Source organism: Aplidium turbinatum, chromosome 2, assembly GCF_918807975.1.
Source record: "Aplidium turbinatum chromosome 2, kaAplTurb1.1, whole genome shotgun sequence".
NCBI lineage: Eukaryota > Metazoa > Chordata > Ascidiacea > Aplousobranchia > Polyclinidae > Aplidium > Aplidium turbinatum.
Window position 1 is genome coordinate 31,885,009 of NC_137473.1, and position 18,273 is coordinate 31,903,281.

The following is an 18,273-nucleotide window of genomic DNA, read 5'->3' on the forward strand; positions in this document are numbered from 1 at the left end:
AACCATCTTGTTTGTTGTTACTTTTACTTTCAATTTTATCAGATGAACGTTGCAACCAGTGCTAGAAACAAAAAAAACAGCACTGTCACAGTGCTCCACACCTAAACATCCTGACGTTACGGTGTACGCACCTATTTGGCAGGCACCTCAGCGTCTGCACCTAAAAGACGTACTCCTACTGAGCCCCTTTTGGTTATCAGTAACTTGTCATGGGATAATTTTCTCTACATAGTTCTCCATCCATAATGAATTCTTGAACCCCCCAGGGCTGCGGGAAGTCAAATTAGGAAAGCTAAAGTAAACTGGTGTGAAGGGTTCAATTTCCTCAGGGTGTGACGTTCTTGAAACATAACGTCACATAATTTGCAATTTGACACATGGACTATTTTAGCACATCGCTCACGAACTGATTAACGTAGTGCAAGTCGATTTTTCCGGAAGGAGGTTGTGGTTTTGTTGGGTAGATGATGCAGCAGCGGAAAGGCAGAAAACCATCAGCTCTATCCTTTCGCAATTGCGAAAATATTTACAGAAAAAATATTATATAACAAAAATATAATATATACAATAGGGTGAGGCTGGTGCCCCGACTTTTTTCAATCACCTCTACCTTTTTTTTGGTGGTGAGGTTTGATAAATAAAGCAACATGGTGAAGTTTTACAAAAATCGAAGTTTGTTTAGGGGTCGCAATATGCATTTTACTATTTTACCCCCCATGAGATTTGACGAGACTGGTAAAACTGTCATATCTCGACTTATGAGTATCATAGGAAGTTGGCTTTGTGCTTAAAAGAACCGCAATGACTTATTTCCTATAGGTGTTATTAAGAATTTTAACCTGTAAAACGTTTATATACTTTTTGAGTTATTGCAAAAAAACTGTTTTTTAGGCATTTTAGAATAATTTTTAGCTTAATACCTTATAAGTTAATGTAATAATGAGCCAGTTTGGATAAAAAAAAATGTGTAACCTCTTTATTGTTCTTCAATTTACTGCTGGAGAAGACTGTAATGATGGTTGCATCTTCAAAAGACCCTAGATGTTTTCTCCTGGGGACAGCTCCTATTATGAAGATACGAATACCACAACTTTCCAAAATCGCCATGAAACTGGATTTGAAAAACCAAATTTTTCAAAACTGAATAAAGATGATATTGACAATCTAAAGCTCCCCAACTTTATTGGTCAAGACTCTGGAAAGTTTTTTTCAATACTGAGACTAAACAAGGACTTCTTAGATGTGCCTATCGGTGAATGGAACGACACACAATCATACCATGATGGTTTAAGAATTGTAAACGCTTTAAAAGTGTGTCAATGTTTGTGTTGAGCGGGGGAGTTAAAATTGGTGCAGACTTCTTAACTGCGGCTAAGATCGAGGAATGTTATCAGAACATACTCCAAGTTGTCGAGATGAAAAGCGGGAGGAAAATTGTTTTCTTCAGTGTTGTATGTATCATAGAAACAAATAACGTATTGCTCGTAGGTTTGTTCTTCTGCAGTGTAGCAATATGAGCATAATTTGCATTTTCCAGCTGACTTTCCCAGAGCCATTAGTTTTGTTTCGAATGCACGTAAGCTAGGCCAGGCCTACATGCATCCACACCTTGTGTATCAATTGGAGCTTTTCCTAAAATTGCACATTCAAGTTGTTCAAATGTGATGTTAAATCGATCAGAAGTGTCAAATTAGAACCCATTCTTGTTCATGAAATTCTGCAGCAAGGACGGTCTTATTTTCAAAAAACGTTGCTATTTCTTTCTTCAACGTATACACTCTTTTTAGCATCATCTCGACTGAGCCAGCAAACCATTGAGTCAAAAGAAATGTTCAAAAGTTTGTCGGGTGTCATGACGATTCGTATCATGAATGATATAAAAGTCACCAAAGAAGCGGAGAAAATGAAACATAGCCTATGTTACAAGCACACTAATCAAAAATTGGGGATTCGGTTATAAAATAATATATCATCAGGCGGGTCATAGACTATAAGGGCTGACACTTTGCATATAGCAGCCTTAGCCCTTGTCGACTCTTCAGTAGAGTACTGTGCAGTGTGCACCTGTTTGGTGCCGCAGTGCTCACTGCCATAACATTGACACTGCCATAAACAGCACATGTGCACAGTGACCGGATGCCTGCATCCCACATTGGACAATCTCCCCATTCTCGCTGACATCCAACCCGCTGAGCTTCGTCGCGAAGAAGCCACTCTGTCCCTCGATCGACGGGCACTGGAGCTTAACCACCTTCTCTACAACAAGATCTCTGCTCTCCCAAACGAGCACTACCGTCGACTGAAATCAAAACACCCATTCGTGCCAGCTGCTCAACTTCTCATCAATGAAGCTGATGTAGCCTACAAGACATCTCTGCGGCTACTTGGGCAGACCATAAATGGAGTTCTGAATGGAAGTCAAGCACCACCAGACTCTATTTGTTCATCGCCGACACAATGACACATGCCCCATCGGCCTAACACTGCCAAGACAAGCATGGATGCGCCTCAACCGTCTTTGTACGGGCGTCAGGCTTTTCCGCTTAACCATGCACCAATGGGGAATAGCTTCTTCCTCCTCCTGTGAATGTGGTGCCGAGGAACAGACCACATCATCAATGACTGTTCCATCTTCAAGCCACCTAATGGAGTGAAAGGTCTGCGTGTCATGGATGATGAAACCAAAGACTGGCTGCTCTCTATAGTAACCTTCCAGTGTAGTCCGTGAAGATCGTGAATCTGGGGTGGTAAAAGGATAAACCTTAGGCCCCAGAGGCTCACACGACAACGACGAGTATTGAAAAAAACTTTCCAGAGTCTTGACCAATAAAGTTGGGGAGCTTTAGATTGTCAATATCATCTTTATTCAGTTTTGAAAATTGTGGTTTTCCAAATCCAGTTCCATGGCATTTTGGAAAGTTGTGGTATTCGTATCTTCATAATAGGAGCTGTCCCCAGGAGAAAACATCTAGGGTCTTTTGAAGATGCAACCATCATTACAGTCTTCTCCAGCAGTAAATTTGAAGAACAATAAAGAGGTTACACATTTTTTTTATCCGAACTGGTTCATTGTTACATTAACTTAAAAGGTATTAGGCTAAAAATTATTCTAAAATGCCTAAAAAACAGTTTTTTTGCAATAACTCAAAAAGTATATAAGCGTTATACAGGTTAAAATTCTTAATAACACCTATGGGAAATAGGTCATTGCGGTTCTTTTAAGCACAAAGCCAACTTCCTATGATACTCATAAGTCGAGATATGACAGTTTTACCAGTCGCATCAAATCTCATGGGGGGTAAAATAGTAAAATGCATATTGCGACCCCTAAACAAACTTCGATTTTTATAAAACTTCATCAAATTGCTTTATTCATCAAACCTCACCACCAAAAAAAAGGTAGAGGTGATAGTCAAAAGTTTGAAAAATAATGGGGCACCAGCCTCACCCTAATATACAATTTATACATCTTTATAGGCGGGATCTGAGAGGAACAGGTCTCCGTTGATGAGCAATCAAAATCGTAAAAACAGCGAGGAAAAGTGGTCCCAAAAATTGTTATTGACAGAAAAATCTCGTCATGAGCGCCCGCTTTTGGTTCGGCATTTAAAACGCCCAAAGACATTTATTATGAATATCGACCACACACTCAATGCAATAAGCTGGTGTTATCCTGGCACTATATAGCACGCTATTGAAACACTGCAGTTAAAAACATTTATGAAGGTCATACTAAAAAGGGTTGGCGTTAATGCAAATTTGGTACAAGGCATTGATAGTCATGCAACAATATATACAAAAGAAAACAAACCTGCTCTATCTCCTTTCATTGAATCCCAAATATTGCAGTTAAAATCGTCATAACCAGCAAAGAAAAGCCTGCCACTCTTGCTGAAAGCAACGCTGGTGATACCGCAAGCAATGTTGTCGTTGCTGTATATCATCAGTTCTTGATCGGAACGAATATCAAATAGACGGCAAGTTGCGTCATCAGAGCCGGTACCAAAGGCTTGATTATTGGGGAACATCTAAAGATACGGGGAATTAAAGCTTAAATTTTATGGTGAATGTGAGTGATGATGTATTTTAGTAACATTCAAATATGATTTGGGCAGCAACAACAATGATAAAAATATGTATATCATTATACCGAAACCGCATTGATGTCCGATTCATGGCCACTAAAGGTTTGGCGACACATCCCATCTCGCAAGTCCCACAATTTGGCTGTAGCATCGCATGCACCGGATATAAACGTGTTCTTATCATCAGTAACTGACAACGACATGACATCTCCAGTATGGCCAGTGAACGCTGTTGTTTGCATACCAGTTTCAATGTCCCAAAGTGCACTAGAAATATGAACAGCGTAGTTGTTAAAAATGTAAAAACAGTTTGTATAGCCGATTTGCAATACCGCAATCTACAAACACATTAAATCATTCTTACTTAAAATTGATATCTTGCGGACACACTGTCTGACTGCAACAGAATAGCGAAACATAACAATAATAATGTTGAGTGTGCAACTGTGCATTCCTGTCATTGGCAAACTAGTTGCAATCTAAGCCATGCTTGCAAAGTAACGCCACGAAAGACTATTACCTTAACAATAACAGGACAAATTGGATTGATAAAGCGTATCACTACCAAGTCTGCAAAAAAAAAAAAATGCTACCCAATGTACAAATGCTAAATAATGGCAGTCTTCCAAAAGCTATTTTTAGATTCTCTAAAACATTTATAAAGAAGCCAATGACGTAGCTTAAATGACAGAGAGCGAGCTGAGTTCCCAGCAGAGTGGTGCGCATGGACGAAGTGATCAATACAGAGCAAGTAAAGTACTCATCAATTATTAACAGATCGAAGAGCCACATGACGTATGTGCATGTGCTACCTCTTCTGCAGTAGAAATCATTGCTTTCAGATGCCAGAAGTATTGAGGAAGTTGAAGATGATCTGGACGGTACGTTGATGTTAACACAAATTTATTGAAATCCAAAACCAAATAATTGCTGTACTGTGTTTTTATCTGAAGATAATGACTGCAGAAAAACATTTAATGACCAACTTGTCGATCTCAGCAACACACACTAGCATCAATTGCAATCATAAAAAAAATTCAAACTTCTAATTATAGCCAGGTAGTTCTAAAAATATATTTGTACATAAACATGACTAATTAACTTTTCATGACGATGCAGACAGTATGTGATTGAACACTCTTAATGCACATTATCAAGACGACGGCAACCAAAAGATAACTGTTACTAAAATTAAAAAAATGAAGTCAACCACCAATGAGTATTGAGTAGTAGTGCTAAAATGCCTTCTACAACGGGGCTTTGAGGCTGGATAGTAGTCTCTTTTCCTAAAAATGTTTTACTTGAAGGACTGCATGATCGGAATCAGTTGTAAAACAGAGAAATCCATTAAATATAGCCTCGCCTTTGAAATATTGCGTTTTAACAAGAACTTGAACGTACCGGTCAATCAAATTTAACATTTTTTTTTATACTGTAAATGGCTATCCTATATGATTTGCTGGCAAGAGTGAACAAAACCTCGACTGTTGCGATTCACTAGGATCTGAGATAAATTCGTTAAAATTGGATTCTTCCAATGCGCTTCAAAAGCTTTGGTTTTATGAAGCTCACTTTTCTAGCCCTACATACAAGCGCTAATCTCCAAATCAATTTAAAAGTTGTGACAAGTTGTTAATAACAAATAAAACAATTCCGATGCTTTCATGTTTGTACTAACTTTGCACATTGCACATATATAATTATATATGTGTTGTACATTTCCTGCAAGTTAATAACTTCTTACTGTTTTGCTAGCAACTAAACAATTTAGTTTTTTGCGTGTGATTCTACATCTTTTAAACCAGTTAATAACAAAACTTTCCACGTTTCATACTGCTGCACTAAACACTTGTCTGTCTTTATCACTTAAATATCCAACTGATGAAAAGATAAGCTTTCAGAGATAAATGCAAAATCGTTCCTTAGTATGAATATCACTTACCAAGTCATATCTCCAGAACTTGTAACGATTTTGTAATCATCCAAAAATCGACAACATGATAAATAACCTGAAAAAAGTACCCAGCTGATAAAATATAAGATGTTCAAATAGAAAAACGAAAGAACATGTTAATTAGTCAAATGCCTTCCCAGACGGCAAAATCCGTCATTTTTACATTGACGAATTTTGTTGTCTGGGGTCGTTCAAAATATATAAGTGTTTTACATCAAAACAACATTTTTCATGATTAACAATAGAGGTTAAGGAGATAAACTCTCAGCGAAGACCTGTCAACGAAAAAAGACAGTTGCCAAATAGTCTGCAGACGTTGAAACAATGTAAAAATGACGGATTTTGCCGTCTGGGAAGGCACTCAAAGGTAAACACTGGATAAAACGCAAGAATGCAAAAGAAACGATATTGTGGAATAAAATACAAAATTCTCTAAATAAACAGAAGAATCGGACATACATCTCTCTGTTATCATTTTTTAAGTAAAAATTCCTTTTTGTGGTCCCTTTGTCTGGAACAAATCCAAACTGTGCTGTTGAAATTTCCGATTTTAGTTTTGGTCTAAGTCTCATCATCATGATTCGGAGTAAGATCTTTGTTAGATGATTCACAAGGCTAATTGTTCTGTGGAGTGAGTATGCTGTTGCTCCGTTTTTTTTTTTGGTAAAGTTATGAATATGGAACGTACCATATCACTAGGGATGTTTCCGGCGTCATAAATATGATTTAAGATCTCAGTGGTTAGGTCTAAACCCCACTCATCTAAAGCTTCAATAATTTCAACTATATATAAAGGAAACGATATTGTGGAATAAAATACAAAATTCTCTAAATAAACAGAAGGCGTCGTTGGATTTAGAATTTTGTAATAGTTAAGGATTTTAATATATTCTGAGTTTGCATACAGGCGGTGACGTAGGATACATGTCGAATTGTTGATTTTACGTGAGCAAACATTTCAATTTAATAGTTCAATTATTTTGCGCTAAATTTCATTTCAATTTATTTTTCTTTGTCAGAACGCAAAAAAAAAACGATATGTATCGTAAGGGAACTAGCCGAATCGGTTCTTTATCACAGGGGTCCGCAAATACTTTTTGGTGCGACCCAAAAAGCAATCGTTAGAAATCTTCGCGACCCAAACGTTTCGGAATGCGCAAAACACTTTGCAAATTAATATCAATTCCAATAAGGTCGTACCCGCTTATTAAGGCCACATCGGGACCTGACGATTTTGGCTTATTAAGCGGGGGACATTTTTCTACCACTCCTATAGCTTCAGTTATTCCGGAATGGACCAAATTGGGCTTAATAAGCGGGTGGACCTATTAACCGTGTGCTTCGTCGTCGTGCAAGCCTCTTGGGCCGAGGGTCTACTCTATCTTTTTACCGCTCCAGATTCAAGATGTTCCCGGACTACACTGGAAGGCTACTAGAGAGCAGCCAGTCTTTAGTTTCATCATCCATGACACGCAGACCTTCCACTCCGTTAGGTGACTTGAAGATGGTACAATCATTGATGATGTGGTCTGCGGTCTGTTCCTCGGCACCACAATCACAGGAGGAGGAAGAGGCCGATTCCCCATTGGTGCATATGGTAGAGCGGAAAAACCCGACACCCGTACGAAGACAGTTGAGGCGCACTCATGCTTGTCTTTGTAGTGTCAGGCCGATGGGGCATGTGTCGGCGTCGGGGATGAACGAATGGAGTCTGGTGGTACTTGACTTCCCTTCAGAATTCCATTTATAGTCCGCCCAAGTAGCCGCAGAGATGAAGTTCATCTGCTTCGTTGATCAGACGTTGAGCGACTGGTACGAATGGGTGTCTTGATTTCAGTCGACGGGGGTGCTGGTTTGGGGGAGCAAAGATCTTGTGGTGGAAAAGATGGTTAGGCTCTAGTGCCCGTCGGCCAAGAAACAGAGTGGCTTCTTCGCGACGAAGCTCAGCAGATTGGATGCCAGCGAGAATGGCAAAATTGTCCGATGGTGTGGGATGCAGGCATCCGGTAACTGTGCGGAGGGCGCTGTTTATGGCAGTGTCGATGTTACGGCAGTGAGCACTGCGGCACCAAACAGGTTCACAGTACTCTGCTGAAGAGTAGACAAGGGCTAAGGCTGCTATACGCAAAGTGTCAGCACTCGCCCCCCAGCTGGAGCCTGCCAGGCGCTTGAGTAGTGGATGTCATGTAGTGGAAGTGGCACTTGAGTAGTGCAGCGCGAGATGTCATTTTCTTGCGCAGTGACACCAAATGGTGGCGGTAGGCCTATGTGTACGACCTGTCTAGTGCCACCCCAAGATATTTTGGTTCGGGGCAGAAGGACAGAAGTTTTCCATTGTAGCTCACGATCAGCTTCCCGATTGTGTAGGTGGAAAGCTGCCGCCAATGTTTTGGTTTCGCTGAGTTTCAGTCGCCAGTTCTGGAGATAAGCTGAGAGTTTTCATGCCCTGCCTCAAGGTGTCTTCCAGGCTATATAACCGTGCGCTTAACTACTGTACTGCAATCGAAAGTATAAATTTTTGTGTAGCTTACCAAATTGTACGAAACTCAGCACATCAAAGACTATATGATTGTATTTATTTTTGCCATACAAGTTATATTTATGGTAAGTTTAAACCGTTTTGCGACCCACTGCGGATGGTCTCGCGACCCAGACCCACTATTTGCGGACCCCTGCTTTATCAAACAGACTTGGTGTTGCTCGCAGTGTCCCAATTGTGCCGAAATTATGTTAGCTTACACGTAAATCGAGCAATCTTCTCGCAGGGAGCTATTACTTTGTTACCAGTACCTGGTTGAGCATTGAGCAATTAACGTTATTTTATGATAATTCACCGTCGTTAAATGTCGAATTAATGTAAAACAAATGTAAATTTCTTATTGGGCATTGTTGTTAGGCTATATCACCCGCCGGAAAAATTAAATCAATTTGTGCTGACTCGAACGTTGAATCAACCCAAAATTAATTAACTTACTTCCCCTACCGTAACAGCGTGCGCATCGCGTTGCTCGCTTTAACGCTACTTTTGGTATTATTACATCACAACAAATCAAACAATGCGGTCATGATAGACTCTACTCTAGTATATTTTTCACTTCTCGGTTTACATGTTCTGGTACAATCTTTTCGTAATAAATGTTCACAGCAATTGCCGAGGCGATTTCAACTTGTGCCGTTTGGCCTCGGCAACGTTTTTGCCAAAGTAAAAATATGCTAACTTCGAAGACTGTGACGTCATATTACTATTCGACAAACAAATGCAGAATGTTGGTCATTCGACAAGAAAGAAAAATCGCAGCCCTGCTTAGTAACTAATATATATACAGTAAGATAGGAATTCAACAGTGATAAAGATTTCATTTTTCTACAGTTAAACTGCAATATTATCTTTAAATGTCAAGACAACCATTTGACTCAAAATATTTTGAATGCCGGTACCTGTGTGGCCGTTTAGTTCTCTAGAAACTCGTACATTTCCTTCTCTTGTTTTTAGATTGTAAATTGAACAAATATTATCAAGCCCACCGCAGGCAACAAAATTTCCAGAAGGAGCGTATGCACAAGTCATTACCCAACTTGATCGCAAAGGAATGGCATGGACCTTGTAAAATTTATGCATGTCATGAAATTAAGCTTTGGACAAATGTAAGTTGCACTGAAGTTGATTCTTTTCCAACACTTCCAAGTGTGCAACAAAAAAATGGCAGAGAATAAAACGCAAATCTTGCAAAAATAAAAAAACTTTTACCTAAAGATGTTGACCACAGAACACAAATATTCACCTCGTTGGGTTTGGCTAAATGCAAATTGATTGAACTTATAGCGCCATACGAAACAACAAGAAACTCAACACAAAAGTATCACAATATTATGTAATATATATATAAATGATTTAAATCAAGGTTTGATGTAAGCTCTCATATGAAGTATGGTATATATTACTGTTATTCCACAAACCTTATTAGTTGTGTATGAATCCCATAAAATTAATTTTCCGTCTTGAGAAGCACTGACAATGTGCCTAAAAACAACAACATCAATGAGAAAAACATGAAAGAGGAATTCTACTGATCAGTATTAACACTTTTGTAAGTTTGTTACAGCTAACTCATGACATTACACAATGTACCTTGAGTCTGTACCCCAGTGCATAGCATATATTTTCGCAAGGTGACCACGCAGCGTTCTACGTGTTCTCATCTGAACTCTTCCAATTGCTTCTACATTTGCCGCAATCTGCGAAGATATTGCGGTTGACTATTAATAACAAATCCGATACCGTATGTATATAAAACTAAATTCTACCTTGAGTTTCTTACAAACCAAAACTATTTCGTCCCACACAAGCATTAATTTAAAAATAACTCTATTCCTATCGCAGTTACATCAAATATGTTCCTTATATACAATTTATACATAACAGATAGAAACTTGTTGTTTGCCATTCTTTTAAGATGAAAATCATCTCTCTAGCATGTGGTTCAAAAGTTAGAGCGATTTTGACCCCCCTCGACCACAAATAGAGGGGTAGCCGAATAAGTTTTGGGTGCAACCAACTAAAAATTATTTGGGATGTGTTTTTAGGTGCTAAGCCAGGGGTTCTTAAACTGGGGTTTGTGGACCCCCAAGGGGTACCAGACTAGTTTTAGGGGGTCCATGAATGCCTAACGGAAATCTTAGTGTATAATTTCAAAAATGAGATAAATTTTTCAAAAGGGATTAAGTTCAAACAACGCTGATGATTTTTAGTTTGGCGTTTCCAGATAATTGTTATCGCATTGTGCTGTTTTTTTGTTACGTACGTTTATTAGGCTACGTCGCTTTCCACATTGTTGTTTTTGCCGCTGTTTGAACATAGCAAAATTTTATCAGTTGCAACTAAGCTAGACGTCAGCTAGGCTAGGTTAAGATTGTGAAAGGTTTATGCATATCCCCTTTTGGTAAAGAGAGCCATGGCTGCTATAATCCCTTTTGCGACTACATATTTGAGTCAGGATTTTCATCCTTGGTAACTATCAATTCCAAACAAAGAGTCGAAACCATTTGGATGCAAAGGATGACATGCGTGTTGCGGCGTTGCCCTATCGAAGACGAAGCCACAATTTCATGTTCTTGTTGAAGACAAACAGCAGCATCCTTCACATTAATAAAATCGAAGATATTGAAAAACAATCTGCATTCGCCATTTCTTAAATTTAATAAAACATAAATTTTGTTACCTCAAATCAAATATAGTTAGGCCTACTACTCAGTAAACCCTTGACAGCCTGTTTAACCCTAAAAGGAGGATCAACAAAAGGTCCTTATTCAAATAGAAATAAATTTTGTTACCAATTAATTTTAATTTTATTGCTTTATGTCCAATTCATGCTGATCAAAAAAGTTTCCGCGTTAAAAAAACCCTGTGCTAAACCCCTTTTTTGAAAACCAATAAAAAAATTTTTACTTCACCCCACCAAAACAGTTGCAGGTTATTCATTTCTTCTACAAGTTGAAGCACTTTATTAAAATCGCATTATTGCATTTTCGGTTATTCGAAGTGTATTCATAAATAAGTAATCATTTTTCAAGTGCTGAAACTATTTTAAAAAAAAAATGAAAAAACACTACGGTACTTTTTCCTTCAACATCTGTTCAGTCAATTCGGACTTTTTTATAAACCTTTTCCCTTAACAGCTCTGGATTCCTCACAACCTCCATCAGCTCTTCCATGTCTAGTATGTCACTGTCATTCGTCACAGTATTGAGCCATTTTGTTTTGGAGCGACCCTTCCCTCTTCCTGCGTTGAACAAACCAAACATGACGTATTTTTTCAGTGATGTACATCTCATTAGTCATTATGTGACCAATATACGAAAGTTTCTGCTTTTTGACTATTCTAGCTTTAACGGGTGTGTCCGGTTTACTTTGGTCCAAAATCTGTGTGTTTGTTGTTTTTGCTGTCCAAGGAACTGGCAGCATCATTCTTCAACACCTTAATTCAAAAGCGTCAATCTTTTTTCTGTCTGCTTTGTTTATTGTTCATGTTACACAATACACATCCGTAAGTGGTATTTGAAAATATCATACTTTTGATGAGCTTCTGTTTTGTTTCTAGTTTGACATCTTTGCTCTTCCAAATCCTATCCATTCTAACCACAGACATTTTCAGTTAGAGGTCGATTCCAACCAATGCATTTCTTCCCAGTGTGATTCATTTCTTTATCTCTGGTCAGTGGTTAAAGTCCCAGCTTATTTTTGATCTTAAAAATATAAAGTCCTTCAGTGATTTAATTTTATTGTTCTCGATTTTGATATTTCTGATATCTGCCTTTTCAGTTATCATAATTTCTATCTTTTCGATCTTGAGCTTCAGACCAGCCTTTTCGCTCTTCTTTTGCATTTTGATAATTAAGTTTTCAAGATTTTGTGCATTCTAAACTAAAATAGTGTGGTCTGCGTACGTTAAACAATTGATAAACCTACCACCTACTTTCACTCCAGTATTGTATTTGTTCAAATATGCTTTTTGTATGATTATTCCTTATCCTGTGTACACGTTAAATAGAGATAAAATGCACCCTAGCATGTTCTATTTTCAATTTAAACCAAGTTGTATCTCCGTATGCTGTTCAAACTTAGTTTCTTGATGGTGATTTGATGAGCTCCAGAAGGTGCAATGGCAAGCTTTAAAGCAGCCGGCGGACATCACGGCTCAGTAGTGCTTGAATGACCGCCGGTGCTACCTCCTTTAGTCGGCCAAGTTTGGCCGCCGGTTTCTTCTAGCCAATTACAGTAGAATTCGCCTATAGTGACACTTCACCTATAGTGACACCTGTTGCAAAGTCCGTTTGCATACGCAACAGTTGAGTAGAATTCGGCTATAGTGACACTTCGGTTATGGTGACACTTTTTCTGCGGTCCCTTCAGGTGTCACTGTAGGCGAATTCTACTGTATTTAATTTCGCAATAGAATGATCGTGGATTAACTTTCGAAAATATGTAGTATTTAAGAGTGCTTCAAAATTAGGTCAGTGCGTGATAACCACCATAGCTGAGAAATGTTCTCGCTGTGTGTTGGACCGTTGGTGACTTCACACCTTCAATGGTGACATCATAACTGTATGTATAAAATCCAATGTCGCTTTTCTTCTTTTACGTCACATCCAGTACTAAACAATGCCAATGTAGTTGACCCAGCAAAATGGCCAAATAATCCAGAAAGTTTAGCTTTATTTGGTAATGACAAAATTCAATTGATTTCAAACCATTTTAATGACGGGTCTGCTACTATTCGGCGAGTCCGATTCGGCGAGTCCGATTCGACTAGTCCGATTCGGCGAGTTCCCTATTCGGCGAGAGCCTTTTTCGGCGAGTGCCCTATTCGGCGAGTTTTTGAAATTTTTGAAAGGAAATTATCGGGTACCGTAGCCTAATTATAATTGCCGTTTTTACATAGTTTTAACGTCGCTAAACGTTGAAATTGTGCAGAAAGGAATAAAAATAAAATGTTTGAACTATTAAATTAAAATTCGTCATGTCAGTTCAGTTGTTTTTATTTCTGACCATCATATGAAAAACAATACACGTCAACATAGCAAAGGTGTAAAAAAGGTAGAAGCGACAAAACGCGAACGTTAAAACGTGCTTGTGACCGGAGTAAGTTATTGAGTTGAAAGAAACATACGCGCCGACTTCAGGGGGGGCCGGCGCCCCCCGTAAATTTATGGTTGAGGGGCAACAAAAATGGTGATGACAAGTGGTGTTTCAAAGATAAAACACTTCGCGAAGGAGATTTAGATAATTTAAACGGACTTAAAAAATGCGGAAAGCAAGAAAAGCCTACGTTGCTCTTGCCCGCAAAACAGCAGCTCGCATGGCTATCTCATACGGTATGGAAATTTCAAAGTAGATGGTAGAGTACTGCTGGAATAGTCACGTAACTATTCACTGCAATATTAAGTAAACCAGCTAAATTAGACGGCTTGACGCGCTATTTTCAACGAGATCTTCCCTCTGTGAGATCAATTATGATTCAACAGAACGCATTGTTTTTGCAATGTGTGAGAATTAAATCGAAAACCGATAAAAGAAAAGGTGTTTAATGGTCTTGGTCGCAGATATTGCCTGCATTAACGACGTCTCTTACCGCTATTATCACCTAGCTAACCTGACATCATTGTTTTATGCGGCCGCTAAGGTTTGACATCGACTTTAACGATCATGGAATGTTACGTAATAATAAGAACGATTATATCCTACACGCAAAAATAAAAAAATGATCTCTTTCTGTTTTGTCTTGTGAGCTTTGCATATTGCTCAACAAGTGCACAAAGTTTAGAATTGACAAGAAATCATTGAATTTGAAAATTAAGTTTGAATCACTGCAAATAAACGTATTCAAAACTTTCACTTAAGCCGACGCGATTTCACAATCCGTAATCTACGTCGACAATGATTTTTAGTGCGTTCATTTTGAAAATTGCTGAGCTGGAGACAACAGCTTGTCCCGTGTTAGTTGAACTTGTCTTTTTGAGGTGAAAATCACTTGCGAACATCTCGATCTTTACTCGAGTATAGCCTACTGTATTCAATAAAAGACTATAAAGACTTTCGATAAAAAACAGAAGAGAAAACACTTCGCCGTTGTCAACGCTTTGAAAGTAAGTAATTAGCGAAACGAGGTTAATAAAACTGATACCGGGTTTTCACTCTGCTTGAGATCATGATTTTTTGCGTTTTATTTCGATAACTTCACTGTCTTGATCGTTGTTGTTCACTCGCACGAAAAGGACATGAATCGGCTTGTTTTCCAACAGTTCCAATTATGAGCTAACAATATCAAAATTTTTATGACTAGGCGTACTGCGTGCGTAAAACTAATCCTTTCAAGCAGCGGTTCTAATAAATTCGGTTTGCGACCTATTTGTTAATATAAACACGACACTAAGCTTAATCAAAGACTATTTTAACCGAGTAAATAGCGCTATGGTTATGACGTTATCACCTTTCTCGCCCCCCAAGGTTTTTTGAAAAGTCGGCGCCTATGGAAAGAAATTTGGCACGGTCGCAACACCTTCAGAAAAATTTAAGATATGAAGGGAAAATAAAACAAAGAAAATGTTACAAAAAAATAAATAAATAAATCATGTTTATGTCTGTAAGTTAGCACTTTTGAATAGTTAAAATGATTAGTTTGGATCAACAAATGTGTGGCCTACAGCTTGGATTTAAAAGAAATTATCGGGTACCGTAGCCCAGTTATCCCAACCAGCAAAAATTTCCGTTTTTACATCGTTTTAACGTCGCTAACTGTTGAAATCGTGTAGAAAAGAGAACTTTGCTGACTAGGATACGTTGAAGCTGAGAAACATTCACAGAAGCCCTTCGAATTGTTCCAAGAACCCATTTAGCATAACATTTTATTTGTACATTGATTCAACGTCTGAATACATTATCTTAAAAATGCAACGTATCGTAGGGCTTCTGTGAATGTTTTTCAGTTTCAACGTATCCTAGTCAGCAAAGTTCTCTTTTCTACAGGATTTCAACGTTTAGCGACGTTAAAACGATAGGCCACACATTTGGTTAGCCTTTTCATTCTGTTACTACAATGGGTTCTCATTTGTTGATCCAAACTAATCATTTTAACTATTCAAAAGTACTAACTTATACACATAAGCATGATTTTTTTTGTAACATTTTCTTTGTTTTATTTTCCCTTCATATCTTAAATTTTTCTGAAGGTGTTGCGACCGTGCCAAATTTCTTTCAACTCAATAATTATGATACTTCGGTCACAAGCACGTTTTAACGTTCGCGTTTTGTCGCTTCTACCTTTTTCTACACCTTTGCTATGTCGACGTGTATTGTTTTTGATATGATGGTCAAAAATAAAAACAACTGAACTGACATGACGAATTTTAATTTAATAGTTCAAACATTTTATTTTTATTCCTTTCTGCACGATTTCAACGTTTAGCGACGTTAAAACTATGTAAAAACGGCAGTTGTAATTAGGCTAGGCATACGCGCCGACTTCCGGGGGGGCCGGCGCCCCCCGTAAATTTATGGTTGAGGGGCAACAAAAATGGTGATTACAAGTGGTGTTTTAAAGTTAAAACACTTCGCGAAAGAGATTTAGATAATTTAAACGGACTTAAAGAATGCCGAAAGCAAGAAAAGCCTGCGTTGCTCTTGCCCGCAAAACAGCAGCTGATCGCATGGCTTTCTCACACGGTATGGAAATTAAAAGCAGATGGTAGAGTAACTTACGCTGCTGGAATAGTCACGTAACTATTCACGGCAATATTCAGTAAACCAGCTAAATTAGACGCGCTATTTTCAACGAGGTCTTTCCGCTGTGAGACAATTATGATTCAACAGAACGCATTGTTTTCTTCGCAATGTGTGAGAATTAAATCGAAAACCGATAAAAAGAAAAGGTGTTTAATGGTCTTGGTCGCAGATATTGCCTGCATTAACGACGTCTCTTACCGCTATTATCACCTAGCCAACCTGACATTGTTTTATGCGGCCGCTAAGGTTTGACATCGACTTTAACGATCATGGAATGTTACGTAATAATAAGAACGATTATATCCTACACGCAAAAATAAAAAAATGATTTCTTAAAACAGCTCTTTCTGTTTTGTTTCGTGAGCTTTGCATATAGCTCAACAAGTGCATAAAGTTTAGAATTGACAAAAAATCATTGAATTTGAAAATTAAGTTTGAATCACTGCAAATAAACGTATTCAAAACTTTTACTTAGGCCGACGCGATTTCACAATCCGTAATCTACGTCGACAATGATTTTTAGTGCGTTCATTTTGAAAACTGCCGAGCTGGAGACAACAGCATGTCCTGTGTTAGTTGAACTTGCCTTTTTGAGGTGAAAATCACTTGCGAACATCTAGACCTTTACTCGAATATATATCCTACTGCCCTACTGTATTCAATAAAAGACTACAAAGACTTTTGATAAAAAACAGAAGAGAAAACACTTCGCCGTTGTTAACACTTTGAAAGTAAGTAATTAGCGAAACGAAGTTAATAAAACTGATAGCGGGTTTCCACTCTGCTTGAGATCATGATTTTTTGCGTTTTATTTCGATAACTTCACTGTCTTGATCGTTGTTGTTCACTCGCACGAAAAGGAAATGAATCGGCTTGTTTTCCAACAGTTCCAATTATGAGCTAACAATATCAACATTTTTACGACTATACGTAAAACTAATCCTTTCAAGCAGCGGTTCTAATAAACTCGGTTTGCGACCTATTTGTCAATATAAACAAGACACTAAGCTTAATCAAAGACTATTTTAATTGAGTAAAATAGCGTTACGGTTATGACGTCATCACCTTTCTCGCCCTAAGGTTTTATGAAAAGTCGGCGCCTATGAGGCTAGGGTACCCGATAATTTCCTTTTAAAAATTTCAAAAACTCGCCGAATAGGGCACTCGCCGAAAAAGGCTCTCGCCGAATAGGGAACTCGCCGAATCGGACTAGTCGAATCGGACTCGTCGAATCGGACTCGCCGAAACGGGCCATTCCGTTAATGACATTCTCTTGAAGTGAAAGTGTAGCCCAGATTTAATATTGATCGAGTGGGTCAAACTAAAGAGTTTTGTTGCACGCCTACAAGTTGCCCCAAATGCAAATACCATTTGGCCGATCATATTTTGTAAAAATTATGCTTCTTTTAGTAATGACCTTCACATTATTGAAGTACTTATTACCTTGCCGTCATCGTTTGTACATGTTGAACATTAGCCACATTGGAGGTGTCCCCAATTGTACAGCTTTATGTTGTGCTTAGCTTAAAGAGTTGCCGTCCATCAACCGCTATAGCTAACGCAGATGCATGTCATGTGTTTGCATCACCAAAGTGGTCGAGTTTTGTTCATTGTTTTGACAAGTAGGATGCTGTACAAACAACCCAGATATATTTTGCTGCATGAAGCAACGCAGAGGACCAACACATTTTGCGATAGATACAGCGCTATATAAAAACAAGCATTATTATTATTACTTTGACATGAAGCTGGGTGATCAAGATAAGTCCTGGGTTCCTCCTAAAGTATGCAAACATTGCACTCAAACCCGTTTCTGGGGTCAAGGCTAAGAAGTTCAGAGTGCCATGACATAAAGAGAGCCGTGGAATCACCATGAAAATTGATACTTCTGCACGGTGAGGATGTTCGAAGGAAGTTGGAACATCATGTTTACATGGAGTGTGCAAGGCAGTCAT

At 38.4% G+C, this 18,273-nt stretch overlaps 1 protein-coding gene across 2 annotated transcripts in view; it reads right to left on the minus strand.

The window, feature by feature from the left end:
• LOC145765574 (guanine nucleotide-binding protein G(I)/G(S)/G(T) subunit beta-1-like) overlaps positions 1 to 18,273 on the minus strand; it is a 45,872-nt gene that overhangs the window by 9,450 nt on the left and 18,149 nt on the right. The window contains exons 1-7 of one of the 2 annotated variants that reach the window (XM_082577410.1): positions 11,701 to 11,766; positions 10,169 to 10,275; positions 9,997 to 10,060; positions 9,478 to 9,640; positions 6,028 to 6,094; positions 4,151 to 4,352; positions 3,812 to 4,028 (exon numbers count right to left, since the gene is read on the minus strand). In XM_082577410.1, coding sequence (XP_082433536.1) covers positions 3,812 to 4,028; positions 4,151 to 4,352; positions 6,028 to 6,094; positions 9,478 to 9,640; positions 9,997 to 10,060; positions 10,169 to 10,275; positions 11,701 to 11,751 — 871 coding nt within the window. In that variant the 5' untranslated portion in view covers positions 11,752 to 11,766. Of the gene's footprint in view, positions 1 to 3,811; positions 4,029 to 4,150; positions 4,353 to 6,027; positions 6,095 to 9,477; positions 9,641 to 9,996; positions 10,061 to 10,168; positions 10,276 to 11,700; positions 11,767 to 18,273 lie in introns of those variants that run through there. The other variant, XM_082577409.1, reaches the window with a different exon arrangement.